Here is a 15,685-nt window from a genome sequence, read left to right on the forward strand (position 1 = left end):
GCAATTCTAGAGAAACTCGGGGCTGCAGACCTCACCCTGAGACACATGCTAATGGGGTGTGGAGTTGATTTCTCTGCCATTGGAAGCCCCTAGTAAATAGCCTCTGCCATTTCTCTCTCTCTCCCTCTCCAGTGATCCGTGCCAAGGTGGTTGGGAAGAAGCTGGTGAAGGAGGGACCCTTCGGGACTCTGATATACACCATCAAGCAGATGAAGGTGAGTGAGGATGGTCCTCTCTCTCCATGGTGCCTACTCCTCCTTCAAGCATGGCTCTGGTCATTGTTTATTCTTGGTCTCTAAACACAAACAACCATAATCCTGAATCTTTCTGGAGGTATAAAGATAATGTTGCCACCCTCTCCTTAAGACTGAGGGTGGCCTCATGGAAAGAATAATCAGCTGGGAATCCACAGATCTGGCTCAGCTGCTAATGAACTGTGTGACCTGGGGCAATTCATCCCGGATACCAGGATCCTTTAGAGGGGGAGGGACTTGGGAATCAGAAGAAAAGCCTTAGAATCCTGCCTCAGGCTCTATGCTGCATGTAGGAACTCAACACAAATTTATTTCCCCCCCAGGGCAATGAGGGTTAAGTGACTTGCCCAGGGTCACACAGCTAGTGTCAAGTGTCTGAGGCCAGACTTGAACTTGGATCCTCCTAAATCCAGGGCCGGTGCTTTATCCACTGTGCCACCTAGCTGCCCCTCAACACATACCTATTGATTGCCACTTGTTATGTCTTAAATCTCCAGATGAGCTCTAAGACCAAAAGTCAGAAAAGGTGTTAGACCGGCATTGTTAGAGGGAGTTTCTTTATCTGCTGCTTCCCAGAGCCAGTGAAATCACTGCTCCAAATTCTCCCTTGTGATATCTGGCTGAATCTGGAAGGCTTTAGATGTGGAGGGTGGTGAGAACTCTGTTCTCTTCCTTGGGTCTTTGCCCATGCCCTGGTGTCCAGTGTTGCTGGATGGGGACACCTCAGGAATGCATTCCTCCCCTTATGTTCAGATTTCATGTAACCTGCTTCTTCACATTTTAGTTTTGGAATTTCTGGACATACCCATTGACCTCTTGTTATGTAATGTTAAAAATCCACCCTGGCTTGCTTCCCTTGGCCCGGCTGCCCTGTCATGAGACTAGTTTATATCTTTGTAGAAAGCGGCAGTGATGAGGGTGTGCCGGTGGAGGGGCGAGTGGGGGGCAGTTGGGAAACAACAAGTGGAGGGAGCCCCGCCTCCCCCTCCCCCCTTTTTAATGGTGTTGGCAGTGGTCATAGCAAATCTGAAACGGATTAGACAAAGCAAAGGGTCAGAAAACACCCGATCCATAACAATCCCCTGTTTTATGAGGTGCTCCTGAGCTAGCAGCAGAGCTGTTGGGAGGAGAGGTGGGATGAAGCTCTTCCAGGCCCCTGGGAGCAGAGTGGCCACAAAGGCTTCCCACCACTTGCCCTGCTTTGAGTGCCTTAGAAGCTGGGGGCCCTGGACTGGGGGAGAGACTTCCCCAGAGAAAACTGGAAATGAAGGTGGGCTGGTCCTTGAGAGAATCTGAGCAATAATAACAGAGCCTACTGCAAGTCTCTAGTGCTTTGGGTCGCTCTTCCCTGGAAAGCCTCAGGTCAGAGATTCCTGGGTGGACCCTTTTAGAGGCTAGCATGGTCACTGGCACCCAGTTGGTGTTTAATAAATACTCATGGATGAATAGTCCTGCATCACATTGGAAAAGCTGACAAAAAAGGAAAAAGACAAATTTTGGATGGCATTATGGGAAAACAGGCACTTTAATACACTGTTGGTGGAACTGCAAACTGGTCTAGCTGTTCTGGAAAACAATATGGAACTATGTCCAGAAAGATACGAAATTGATTAATGAATGTGTGGAGGTAATATGCCTGCTCTCCCATCAGCGGAGAAGATAGAGCAGGGGTTCTTAATGCATGTTTCATGGATCCCTTGGGACCCCTTCTGAGAGAAGCGTTTTTAAATGCATGAAAAAATACATAGGATTACAAAGGAAACCAATTCTCTTCAAATATATTTAGCAGGGCAGCTAGGTGGCATGGTGGATAGAGCACCAGCCCTGAAATCAGGAGTACCTGAGTTCAAATCCGGTCTCAGGGGCTTACTAGCTGTGTTACCCTGGGCAAGTCACTTAATCCTGATTGCCTTCCTTCCCCCCAAAAGTACTTAACAAAAATAATTTTTTAAAAAAGGTCACAGACCCCAGGTCAAGAACCCCTGGATAGAGAATTGGACTTCCATTCCATGTCAACTACTTCATAGCTTTGTGACCTTGGTCAAGTTACTTTATCTTTTCTGCCTCAGTTTCCTTATCTGTAAAAGAGATAACACCTTGTACCTTATAGGATTGTGGTAAAGCTCATAAAAGATAAGTGATGGAGCCTGCACCTATGATTTCATAGACATAGGGAATTTCCAGAAGAGTAAACTCTACCAATGCAGGCAGGCACTTGTTCTGCATCTTGTAGTGTTGGAGAGTTGCTTAGACCACACAGAGATTAACTGAATTGCCCAGGGCCATACCTTAGTCTATGTCTGGAGCAGGACTGGAATCTGGGTCTTTGGGGTTTAAAGACCAGCTATCTATCTACTCTTCTATTCTTTCTCTTAATGTGTGTGAGGTACTTTGTAACTATTACAATGCTACATAAATGTCAACTGTTATTCTTTTGGGGGGGGGGCTGCAATGAGGGTTAAGTGACTTGCCCAGGGTCACACAGCTAGTAAGTGTCAAGTGTCTGAGGACAGACTTGAACTCAGTTCCTCCTGAATCCAGGGCTGGTGTTTTATCCACCGAGCCACTCAGATGCCCCCCAGCTGTTATTCTTCTTATGCCTTGGCCTGTGAGTTCCTCAGTTTAAGGTCCTCCCTGAGTGAAAACCCCTTCCATTAAGAGAAGTTTGCCCATCATCTGCAAACTTTTAGCCTAGGTGACTGGCCGAGGTCACCGTGGCAGCGTGGGTCAGAGGTGGGGCTTTAGCTTGGGTGTTCTTTATTCTAAGATTGGTCTTTTCCTGTTATTGCCATACATTGGGGTACTACTCCCTCCTAACCCCATCTCAGAGGCTTTCCCCAAATTGGAGAAGGCACACAGCTCAATTTGGAATCCACAGAGAAAGGAAATCTGTCTTCCTCTTCCCCATCCTGTTTCCTTCACCATCATTTAAAGAGGATGAGATAATCTGGCATTAGCTGACCTAGAATCATCCAGTGCCCAAGTGACTGTGGGTAAGCCTCTTCCCCTGCACCCCCCTCATCTGTAAAATGAGTGGGTCAGTTTAGATGACCTCTGAGGTCTCTTTCTAGCACTAAATCTATGCCCTGGGTTTGAATCTTGTTTCTGCTATGCACTCTCTTATGAATCGGGGGTCTTAGGCAACCTTCTCTGCAAAGTGAAAAAATTGGCTTGTGACCTCTGAAGTCCCTTCTAGTATTAATAGGGAATGAACAGAGATTGGCTCTGGCCCACTCACCAGCCACTTAGCACTTCCTCTGCAACATCTTGCCAAGGGTATATCAGAAAAAAAAAATACTGCAAGGGAGAGGACAGACAAGTCCCACGTGTGTGTTGGCAGGAGCTTGGGACCTGTCTGCAATTGCTTTGTTGCATTGGATTAGTGAGTCTGCTGCAGTCAGGCAGGGTGATGGAGGGCTCCCTCCCAGCAGGGTTCAATGAAGCCTAAATGTGGGACAGAATGTCCTGCTTTCTCTTTCTGACAGGAGGGTGGTCTTGACATCTGCCTAAGTGGAAATAGCAGAGATGGTTTCCCCAGATGAATCATTTCAGGTCACTTAATGTTCCTGGGCCTCAGTTGCCTTATTTGTAAAATCAGAGTGTTGGTCTAAATGACTTCTGAGTCTCTTCTAGTTCCAGATCTCTGACCCCGGGTCCCTTAGCCTCCCTTGGTCTCTGTGTCTTCATCTGTAAAATTGGTTTTAGGTTTAGATGGCCCAGGATGTGCCTTCCCACTCTAAATCAGTGCTCATAAATGGCTGTTATCAGACCCTGAAAAGGGCAGATGATGTCCTAAGTGGAGAGCGTCAGGAAGATGGGGAAATACGGTTGGCTAGGAAAGCCCGGCTGGAGATGAGTTGTGTCTCCATCATGAGGGTTCACGGGGCAGGTGACAGGAGGTGAGGCCCTGATCTGCCCAAGCCTTTATCTCCCCAGGCAAGGCCGTGAGAAAGCGGTCCCCTTTGCAGGGAGCTGTTGTTGTTCTCTGGAAAAGGGACTGCACGTGTGGGACAATGTGTCCAGCCCACGCTGTGGGGCTGTCCCAAGAAGCAGGACACTGACTCATGCATTTCACCCTGACCTCGGGCAGGAAGGCCCCCTGGGCTAATCTGTTTGGCTCTGGCTCTGCTTGCTTCCTTCCTTCAGTCCTCTCTTCTAGTGAATACATACTGGGGAGGGGGAGATGGGGAGGGGGAGTCTCTTTTGAAGCTTGAGCTCCTGGCCTTCCTCCTGAGAATCCCTCCCCCAGCCTCCAGAGGCTCACCCCACTCTGTATCTCTCACATACCTGTACTCCCTCCATCACTCATTGGACACATTGGTTTTGCACCATCCCTTCACCTCTCGGCCTCACTTTCCTTATCTAAAAATAGTGCTAGTAATTACCTGTGCTCCCCACCTCCCAGGACCTTTGTGGAGAGGGGACTCTGTAAACATAATCCCTTGGAGGGCAGGGTCAGTGTCTGTGTCTTCTGGTCTTTGTAGCCTCACCACTTTGTGCCTGGAATGCATAGTCGGTGTTTAATAAATGTGTATGGATTAATTTTTATTCCCATCAAGATCCTCTGAATATCTTCCCTTCTCTCTTTCTATTTATCTAGAAATATAGATCTATACATATTTAAAATTAAGGACCTCGAAATCCACCCCCCTTCCCATCCTTCCTGATTCTATCAAGGTTACCACCAACTGTCCCAGTCACTCAGGGGCACCCTTGAGGTAAGGTATCCTTTACCCCACATAGCCACAGCACCCCTCAAATCATCCCCCTTCTCTCCACTTACAGAGCCCATAATGTGGCTCAGAATTTCTCTTCTCTCACCTGGACTGTTGCAGTCTGCTCCCAACCTCCCTTCATTCTCCTCTCTAATCTATCCCCACACATTGAATTTGCACTACCTTAGGGTTTATAAAGCACTTTCCTCCAACAGTTCTGTGAGATAGATTGAATAATAATGATGATTATTGTCATCCCCATTAAAAATTCAGTCGAGTTCAAGAGGTCCATGTCTTATTGCCAGCCACTGTATTTGTGAAGGGTCTGTAAGCTCTTTGAGGGCAGAGCCTGGCACACGGTACTTAAGTCCTTGTTGACTTGACTCGGTCCAGGTCCTACAGCTTAAGTAGACAACAGAGATAGGACACAAACTTAGTTGTTTGCTATACAGATTTATTATTTTTTTCCCTAATGACATCTAAAGGAAGTGGCACAGCAGGGTTTGGCTCCATCTCCCCGGGGACCGTTAGGCTGAAGCCCAGATTTCCCCCCCGGTTCGAGCAAGTCCACTGCAGTTCCCTGGTGGGTCCCTGGATTCTCCATCAAGACCAAAACCCCTGCAGCCCACTTGCTGGCTCTAAAATCCCAAGTGCAGACAGAGAAGGGAGCATGAAGCTGCTTTTGATGAGACACCCATGAGGTGATGTCTGGTTTGTATTAATTAGCATAAGCAAATTAATAACTCTTGCCAGAAAAACCGGAATTGAAACATTGTCCTACTCTAAACAACAGTTCATTGGAGACCACCATGGACCATGATGGGAGAGGCCCTGATGGGAAGGGGATTGTGTAACACCCACACTGCCCTCCTCAGCTCACCCACTAACAAGCTTGTTTCAGCCGTCAGGAACTTGGCACAGTGGACTCAGGGGCCTTCTGTTGCCCCCTCCTATTTGACCCATTAAATAGGTGAAAAGTCTTTCTTGTCTGGACTGGTTGGGCCAGCTTGAGAGGAGTACAGGGGGAAGAACAGCATCTTCAAAAGGCGTTTGACCTTCTGGACCTCCATCCTTCTCCTCTGTCAAATGAAGAGGCTAGACTCCATGGCCACTGAGGTCCCTTTGAGGTCTAAATCCTGGGATCTTGCCAACATCTCATACTCGCACCCCTCTTTGTGATCTCATCTAGAGTTGGAGGGGAGACTTTAGTTTCCAGAGGTGAGTGAGGAGGCCGTAAGGGACCTTGGGAAGAATCAGATGGTGTGGGTTTATGCTTAGTTTATAAAATCTTCCTGTAGGACATTTTATTTTTGGTGAGGCAATTGGGGTTAAGTGATTTGCCCAGAGTCACACAGCTAGCAAGTGTCAAGGGTCTGGGGTAGAATTTGAACTCAGGTTCTCCTCAATCCAAAGCCAGTGCTCTATCCACTGAGCCACCTAGCTGCCCCCCTCTAGGACATTTAAGAGTGAGTCAAGGAGATGGGAGTCTCTGAGTTCTGAGTTCTGCCTCCTGGGGCACCAGAAAACAAGTGTCATCTCTCTTCAATGTGACACCCTTTCACATTCTCAAAGACAGCCGAGCAACACCCAGTTCCTTCATCCGATGATCATGTGGAATAAACTTGGGGCCCCTCGCTTTCCTGCTTGCCTTTTTCTAGGTTCTCTTGAACTTATCAGTGTAAAAGGTGTGTGTGTGGGGGAGGGGGGCTAGTGGATCCTGACCATCCAAACCACACTGCTAGTAAGATCTTTCAGTACTACTACCAGAATTCTTTGTTTTTCTCTCACCTGCCCGGCCATTCTACTGTGTCAGCTCCTGAGAGTTATCCATGCAGTGATTCAACCCTGAAAACTAGCATGTTCCATGAGGCATTGGGTGTGACAGGAATTTGACAAATCCAGCTGTCCCCCCCTCTTCTCTCATTTGGATTACCGTGGGAATCCAGGTTTCTGTAAGGGGGCTGGAGAAGCATGGCTACTGTGGGCAGTTGCTTGTGGCCCCTAAACCTGGAACTTGGGGTGGGGAGGGGCCGGGGTCAAAGGGACCCAGTTAAAGCATCTTTTTTGTAGGCTGGATGAATGAATACAAGAGGATATAGTAAGTCCTGACTGGGTGCAAGGCTCTGATTCTGAATCATAGGACCTCCGAGCCTATCTCACCCAACCCATAGCTGAACAGGAATACCCTTGATGTGCTACTGGTGCTCACCTACTCTGCATCTGAAGACCTCTAGTGATGGGGAACTCGGTACCTCCCACAGCTCTTATCGTTAGGATGGTTTTCCCCTTACCTTAAGCTGAAATGCACTTCTCTGCTACTTCTTTCTAGCCATTGCTTTAAATTCTACCTTCTGGAACCAAACAGAAAAAGACTAATCCCTCTTCTTATGTATTTGAAGAGAGCTTTCGTCTCACCCCAAGTCTTGTCTTTGCCCAGTTTAAACCCCTCCTTTCCTTCAAAGGGCTCTAGTATCACATTCTCTTAAGGTCCCCTTCACCATCCCGGTCATCGGTATCCCTCTTAAACTGAGGTGGCCCTTTTCTTTCTCAGTCAAAAAGCTTTTAGGTGCTTACTCTGCAGGCTGTGGAGAGACAAAGAAAGGCAAAAACACTGCCCCAACCTTCAAGGAGCTCACGCTATTATGGGCAATGGTGGGGGAGATGATACGTAAATAACTGGGTACCTAGAAAGTCCCTATAAAGTAAATGGAAGGAGATTTGAGAGGGGAAGGGGCAGTTACTGGGCAAATCCAGAAATGTTCATGTACAAACAAAAGCTATTGACAAAACGTGTTTAAAGTTTATTAAAAAAAATGGAACCCCGAATTGAACAGAGATGTTCCTATGTGCCTCAGTTTCCTCATCTGTAAAATGAGGGGGTCGGACAAGTTGGTCCTTGTAGCTCTAGACACACAGTCCTATGGGGTATGGTCAGGGCTTCCTGGCTCTGGGTCCTGGGCTTCTCGAGGAAGCCCCAGATTTCACCAGCCCTTTGAACCTACTGTTGACTCACTGAGTAGGACGGCTTTTAAAATCCTGGCATCTTTGTATTCGTGGTGTCAGGCGTTATGAACAAGGAAAAACACCTGCTTTAATATTAAACAAGGGAACTACTTTTTGGGGGTCTGGATTAGAAGGAATAGAATGGAGAGATGTGAGGCACATTAATTAATGTTTACCTGGGGGGCAAAAAGTCCCATCTTTTCAAAAGTTGGGAACTATGGGTGGGGGATACTACAGATGTTGTCAGACTCAGATGGAGGATTGGTCAGTTTTGCTGAATTATTTTTTCTCTCTCTTATCTGTGATTACAAGGGAGGACTCAAGGAGGAGGGGAGAGGGACATATTTGGAAATGAGGGAGATTTATTTAAAAAACAAAGGCGGGGCAGCTAGGTGGCACAGTGGATAAAGCACTGGCCCTGGATTCAATCTGGCTTCAGACATTTGACACTTACTAGCTGTGTGACCCTGGGCAAATCACTTAACCCTCATTGCCCCGCAAAAAATAAAATAAAAATAAAAAACAAAAGCAATGGGGTTTTTAAAAACCTTGAAAAGAATAAAGAAATGATCATTTGTCCCCACTCCCACCCCCCAGAAGGCTACTGTTTTATCCCACGTCCTACCGTCAGAAGGCCTGGCATCTAATAGAGACCCCTCCCCCTTTCTTTTCCCCACAGATGTACAGGGGCTTCAGCAAGATGCCCCACGTGCAGTATATCCACACGGAAGCTTCTGAGAGTCTTTGTGGCCTGAAGTTGGAAGTCAACAAATATCAGTATCTGCTGACAGGTAAGGACCCAGCTTCAGTAGAGGTCATCCCCTCCACATTCCCCCTCCCAAGAGACAACCGTCTGCCAAGGGCCACCTCAGGGTGGTTACAGTGACTGCGAGGGGTAGAAAAGCAAGGTGGATACCTGAGCCAAGGTTTCACCATTTGCCAAGCCTTTACAGAAGAGCCCCTGACAATGCCAGACACTGGAGAGGGGACTGGGCTTGGACTCAGGAAGACTTGCATTTGAATCCTCTCTCACATACTTGGTTGTGTAATGTGCGGCAAGTCGCCCTCTTTGGACCTCAGTTTACTTATCTGTAAAAGGACAAACTCTAATTGATGCCAGTAAGGGGCATCAGAGGCTACCTTGTCAAATGTCCTCGTTTTTAGTGATAAGTGATGGACCCCTAGCAATTTTGAGAATATCGAATGTGGTTCAGTTTTTGGCCTACATCTTTGCCTACCCTGCCCAGCTTGTTAGCTTGGTTAGCATCCTGGCCACTTCTCAGCTCAACACCAGACAGAGAGGTGACCTCTTGTCTTCCTTCTCCTCCCCCAGGCCGCGTCTATGACGGCAAGATGTACACGGGCCTGTGTAACTTCGTGGAAAGGTGGGACCGGCTCACGCTCTCCCAGCGCAAGGGGCTCAATTATCGTTACCACCTGGGCTGCAACTGCAAGGTAAGATGATGAGGGGAAGTGATAGGGAAACACAGGGGACCTGGCTTTGAATCTGGGCTCTGTCTCTCACTCACCTCCATCACCTTGGATAACATTTTACCTCTCAGTTTCTTCACGCGTGAGATAGATGGCTTAGACTAGGTGGGCTGTGAGGTGGCCTCGCTGTTGCCTCTCTCCTCATCTGTCAAAGGAAGGGTTTGCCTCTAAGATCCTTTCCAGCTCTGTGGTCCCATGACTTATGGCCTGAAGAACCTCGGGCCAGTGATTTCTCCTCTCTGTAGGTTGAGGGAGGTGGACTAGATAGTCTGTGAGGTCCTCGTCCTGTACTGAGGACAATGGGGCCCCCCGGGCTCCTCCATCCTGGGATTAGAGGCTGTGGCACATCTTTGTTTGGGGGAAGGAGGCTGGATTCTGACACATCCTCAGATCGAAATGGAACTCAGCCCAGGACCAAGAATCCTCTACATAGTAAACCTTTGGTGTGTGCTATGCTCAGCAAACAAGGGCCCCTCAGCTTCCTTGACCGGGGCCACACCCCAGGAGCTGAGCCAGCAAGGGAGAAGGCCCTTTGCTGAAAGTGGGGCTCACCCTGAAAGTTGAGTCAGAACCCTGGCCATCCCCTGCTGAGGGTTGGGGAGAGGCAGGAGCCCAGCTGGGGTGAGAATCGTGTTACCTCTTCTTTCTGCCTCAATTGTGACAAAGAGCTTTTCCCACTACTATGGGGGGAGATGGTGAAAATGTTACACCCCCATCTTACAGAAGAGCAGCTGGAGGCCCAGAAAGATTAAGGGATAGCATTGGATGGTAGACCCAGATCTTGGAGGCCATCTCTTCCAACCCCCTCATTTGACAAAGGAGGAAACTGAGGCCCAGGGAGGGAAAATGACTATGCCAAAGCTATTCATAGTGGTTTTTCCTATGGTTAATCAAAGCCTCAACAAACATTTGTGAAGGAGTGAGAGCTGGGAGGGACCTCAGAACACTGAATGTGGGAGTTGCATAGCTAGTTAGTGACAGAGCAGAGACTAAGACATCTCTGACAAACAGAGATTCTTGGCTATGTTGACATTTTGTGTATTGGATTCATGATTAGACTAGAATTCAGAGTAAGGGCTACCCATGTTTGCATCTAGATAACCCAGCAATCCTTCTAAACCCCTTTGGATGCCATAGGGTATGGTGGGTGAGGAAAGCCTGGGTTCAGATCCTGCCTGTGACCTCAGTTTTCTCATCTGTAAAACGGGTGGATTCCCCTCGAAGGTCCCCTTCCGGCGACTCAACCTGCTCCACTTGTTTCCACAATTACAGATCAAGTCATGCTATTACCTTCCCTGCTTCGTGACCTCCAAGAACGAGTGTCTCTGGACGGACATGCTCTCCAACTTCGGCTACCCTGGCTATCAGTCAAAGCACTACGCCTGCATCCGGCAGAAGGGCGGCTACTGCAGCTGGTACCGGGGCTGGGCGCCCCCCCGACAAAACGATCATCAATGCCACCGATCCCTGAGCTGCCGTCCCTCCCCTTCCCCTTCCCTTCCTCTTCCGGCTGAGCTACCCTCGGACACTAACTCTTACCAGATGATGACAATGAAATTAGTGCCTGTTTTCTCGCAAATTTAGCACTTCGAACACTTAAAAGGAAAAGTCTATGCCGTTATAATGAGTTTATTTTTAGTCACATTTCCCTCCCCTCCCCACTTCTTTTTGGCTTTGATATCACCCATTTCCACCTGGGGAAATCGGATGGCTTGCCAGAAATGAACAAGGAGAGCAAACTTCTTCTATCAGCGTCTATATAATCTATATTTTTTTAGGAAAACAAAAATCTAAAAACTATCCCGGTTGGGCATTGTAATCCCTTCCTCTGTCCCTTCCCATACTCCTTCCCTCTTTCTCCCCAGTGCACAAATTATATACAGACAAGGCATTTTCTGAAGGGAGAAGAGCTGATAGGATGGGCCAACACTGGCAAGGAAACAAATCCCAAGGCATGTGGGGAATTTAGAACCACGGGGAGATGGGATTGGATACCCTAACAGCCTCTTGGAACTCTTGTCTGCATGTAGGATTGAGAGCTTGCACACCAGAGAGGGTGCGATGAGGGGGAGGTAGGTGTCCCCCAGCTGGGTGGGCTCTCCCTAGATCCCACTCTTCCAACAGTGCAGAGCCAGGAGGGAATGTGCCTGCCTTTTACAGCAAACCAGGTGAAAGGCTGAGCCCCCCCAAGAAGTGCTCCTAGAAACTCGATGGGCTCTGTTGGGCAGGGAGATGAACATGTACATTTGAAACACACACACACACACACACACACACACACACACACACACACACACACACCTCTTAGCTAGAGTCCTTTAAAATGTTGCTTAGAGAATACCATTGTCCAATTAGCTTTCAGCTCAAAGGGGGAGGGGGGAATGTATTTAGGTGCACATATACCTATAGCCACACAGAGGTATATAAGCTAAGTTTTTCCAGGACACAGAATTACGTTCAATGCTGTTGAACTCCTCTTTCTCCCTGCCTTTTTTTGTTTAAAGATGAAAACCCTGACATTCCAAGTTGTTGGCTTTTGATATTACATTTTTCAACTCCGTGGCAGGGGCCCAGAGCAGTTAGAACCTCTCATCACCCCCACCCCCCCCCAAGGCTGGTGGCCTTAATGTGGCATCTGGGGCAAGGAGATGGGAGAGCTGGGCGGGGGAGGGGGGGGTCCGAGTGAGTACAGATAGGGGAGAGAATAGGTTTCTGCCTCTCTCACTCAATGGAATGTCCATCTTCTCACTGCTTCTAGAAATAGCTGGATTGTACAGTTTCCCAGCTCGCCATTGCTGGAACCCATGGCCTACAGTGTACTTCTTCCCTGTCCCCACAGCAGAGCAGTGGTGTTAGAGGTTAGAGAGATTGATTTTGCTGTTGGCTGGAGGGCTTTTTATTGTCTTGATTTTTTAAAAAAGAAAACTATAATATAAATTCTCTTATTAAATAAAATTATTTTAAGTTTTAATGTTGATAAATAGGAGATACTGAGAAAATGGTTGACGATGTGCATTTTACAGAGTTTTGGGGGTGGTGACATTTAACACAAGTTTTTCTTTTCTTTTTTAAAAGATTATAGTTATTTATCAAATATGATTTTGAAGCTTCAGTTCATTCCACTTTAGGAAACAGAGCTGCTCTGCTTTTTGGTTTTGTTTTGTATTTTAAATCATTACATGATACTTCTGTGTGTACATACACACCCAAACCCCTGAAAAAGGCATTTGAAATAACCTCAGTTTATGAACACCCTTTGTCCTCAATGCCATTATTCGGCCTTCCAGTCTTTCTGGCCTGAAGAGAACTGAGGCAGATGAGGTGGTACCTGTACCGCTAGAGACAATGGCCTGTGCCCACGAATGACCTAAGGCTAGCCAGCTAGTGGTTCTTGTTACCTCAAACTAGAGTATTTAGCCTTTTGTAGCCCCCCCACCCCCAGGCTGGAAAATTGGGTATCCTGAAACCAAGTGCCCAGTCTCCTTGAGGCAAGAGTGTCACCTTCTTTAGAAGGTAGCCAATTATATTGGCTATCTTGGGTGATCTCAGAGTCCCTCTCATGGTAATGGAGAGACTCAAACTAAGACCTCAAAAAAAAAAAAAAAAAAAAGCAAATGCCAGAAGGGCTCTGGGGAAGACAGAAGTAATGGGTGGGTGGGTGGAGGGAAACCACCTCTCTCTCTACCAGCTCCAGACCAGGGAAGAGACAATGGGGTCTTGACAAAAAACAAACAGAAAAGAGAAAAAAAAAGAGAAAAAAGAAAAGAAAAAAAAGTCTCGTGTGATGTCCAAGGGTGATTACTGAGCTTGCTATAAGATACAGCTTTGTTGACTATACCTGTTCACTTAATGTATAATTCAAGGTCATTTATGTAGCTGAGACATCTCAGTACTTCAAATTATTGTTAATTTTTTTGTTTTGTTTTGCTAAGTTCTGTGTTGTACATAGGTTGTAATATCTGCACAATTTTTTTTCAAAGCAAAACTAGACTCCTCCCTTCCCCTCCCCTCCACAGGCCACCAAATTGTTATTAATATTTTGGAAGGTAAAACATTTGATGTGTAGACAGCCAGACTGGCAAAATGTAGATGATCAGAGAGCAAACAACTCTTTGTTTCCATTAGGAGAAGTCACATTTGACTTAGGACTGCCCTTGGGTGGCAAGAATTTTCCTGGTGGAAGAGAGCGGAGAGAAAACAAACCAGGCCAAAAAAAAAAAGGTTGCATTACTGGTGAAAACATGGGAGGAAGACTTGTCCTATGGCTATAAAAGCACATTTTTAGAAGGAGAATGAGTGTGGCTTGGATTGAGCTTTTTTCCTCTGACAAGCCAAGTGTGGCATCAAAAGTTTGTTGGCTTGCCTGGCATTCTCTTACACTCCCAACCTACCCATAAGTAACACCCATACACCCAAGGTCCTGACATACCAGGACTTTGACTTCAGATGCAGTCGTCCTACCTGGCCAGGTGATGCCTTTTTCCCTCATCTCTAATGCCTAACCACGATCATGGCGGCCCGGGAGGTGTCAGTTCAAGATCCCCATGAGCTCAGTTTTTGTTCACTTTCCGTGATTCTTGAGAAAGAACAAATTGGGTTGGGGAGGGGAGGTAGAAGCCAACAGCCAATTGGAAGCTTACTTCCCCACAGACACAAGTCTTCTTGCCTGTTTGGAGTGGTTTATCTTCTGATTGTAACATGATAGCAATGGCTCCAATCTGTCATCTCTTGACATCCCTACATTCTCTCCACCTCGTGTGTATACCATCACCTCTGGCAGTGGTCAGTTACCATAGGGTAGTGCCTAAGAGTTTCACTGCCAGTTACTTCTTTAAAAAGACAAATGTCACTGGAGTAGATAAAAGGGAGACAGAAGTTGGTACTCGTGGCTTTGGCCACAAAGAAAGACTGGTGGGAAGTTGAGCAGACAGAATTTAGAGCTGGAAGGAACCTTGAAGCTCATCTCTTCCAACCCTTTTACAGATGAGGAAACTGAGGCTCAGGAAAGCTGAGTGATTACCCCAAGGTTACACAGGTAATAAGTGACAAAGCAGGAATTCAAACCCAGGACCCCCGAGGCAGAATCCATCCCTATTTCTGCCACACAGACATCAACTAAATTAGATCCCCCTCCCCTCCTTGGTCAAGAGAAAGAACATGAGCTGAAGGAAGCAGATTTCTCTGGCACTGATCAAGCCCTCAGAGAATGACCTGAATGAGCTTGTGGCTGGTGGTGCCCACAGGCATCTCAACTGTCTCCAACCCTTCTGTGTAGCCAGTCTTGCCGTCCTCATGTTATGGGAGGGAAAACCACCAGGAGAAAACCTTGTCTGGAAGGAATGTATTTGTCGCTAAATTTTGTAGCACTGTTTACAGTTTTCCTCCATGTTATTTATGAATTTTATATTCCGTGAATGTATATTGTCTTGTAAGGTCATGTGGCATAATGTTCACTTTTTATAGTGTGTCCTTTATTCTAAATAGTAAAGTGGTTTTATCTCTATCACAAACACTATCTGGTCTCCCCTTTGTGTTGTGTGTGTATATGTCTGTGCGCTCACTCTCAAATGCCTTCCCATCCTGTGGAACATCGACAAGCCGAGGCCTTAAGGAACTGTATTGCTACCATCCAGAGAAATGACTTTGCAGATCAACAAGCTTTCAGGGATTGTCTGAACCTCATCTAATCTGCAATGAGCTGCGGAAAATCACAGCCCTCCTTAAGAAGTGTGTGTGTGGGGGGGGGGCACCATGGTGAAAGTCATTCCCTAATACCCTGGCTGCATGACTCAGTTGTAAACATCACCATATAAATCTGTCAAGGACCTGTAATCTTATCCTTCCAAATGGAAAGTCCCTTAACTGATATGGCTCATAACCCATTTGTAACTTCCAATCTTAGTGAATTGACTGAGACTCAACACACACCCATGATCATATGACTAAGAATGGTCCAAGGTGGGACATGAGTGAAAGGAACTCCAAACCTGGATAAAAACACCAGCTCTGGCACCTTTCCCATGAATCCCATCCTTCCTACCCCCCACAGCTGCCCTATGATTGAGTAAGACCCCACCTCATTGGACTTTCTCAATGTCCTCATTTGTAGGAAAAGGGGACAGATTAAATAGCCTCTAATTTCTTACACTTCTAAGCCTATGATCATAGGAATACACGTTGATCAACTATACCCAATGCTGTCTCTTGCGATTACAACCATAC

The 15,685-nt window shown here is 46.9% G+C and overlaps 2 protein-coding genes across 7 annotated transcripts in view; one reads left to right on the forward strand and one right to left on the reverse strand.

Moving 5' to 3' along the window:
- The window catches only part of TIMP3 (TIMP metallopeptidase inhibitor 3), a 60,585-nt gene extending 48,454 nt beyond the window's left edge, over window positions 1-12,131 (forward strand). The window contains 5 exon segments of the mRNA XM_043965060.1: window positions 133-215; window positions 8,652-8,763; window positions 9,306-9,427; window positions 10,736-10,894; window positions 10,896-12,131. Coding sequence (XP_043820995.1) covers window positions 133-215; window positions 8,652-8,763; window positions 9,306-9,427; window positions 10,736-10,894; window positions 10,896-10,934 — 515 coding nt within the window. The 3' untranslated portion in view covers window positions 10,935-12,131.
- The window catches only part of SYN3 (synapsin III), a 477,977-nt gene that overhangs the window by 288,786 nt on the left and 173,506 nt on the right, over window positions 1-15,685 (reverse strand). The window lies entirely within an intron of this gene.

The sequence above is a fragment of the Dromiciops gliroides genome, chromosome 5 (genome assembly GCF_019393635.1).
Source record: "Dromiciops gliroides isolate mDroGli1 chromosome 5, mDroGli1.pri, whole genome shotgun sequence".
Classification (NCBI taxonomy): Eukaryota; Metazoa; Chordata; class Mammalia; order Microbiotheria; family Microbiotheriidae; genus Dromiciops; species Dromiciops gliroides.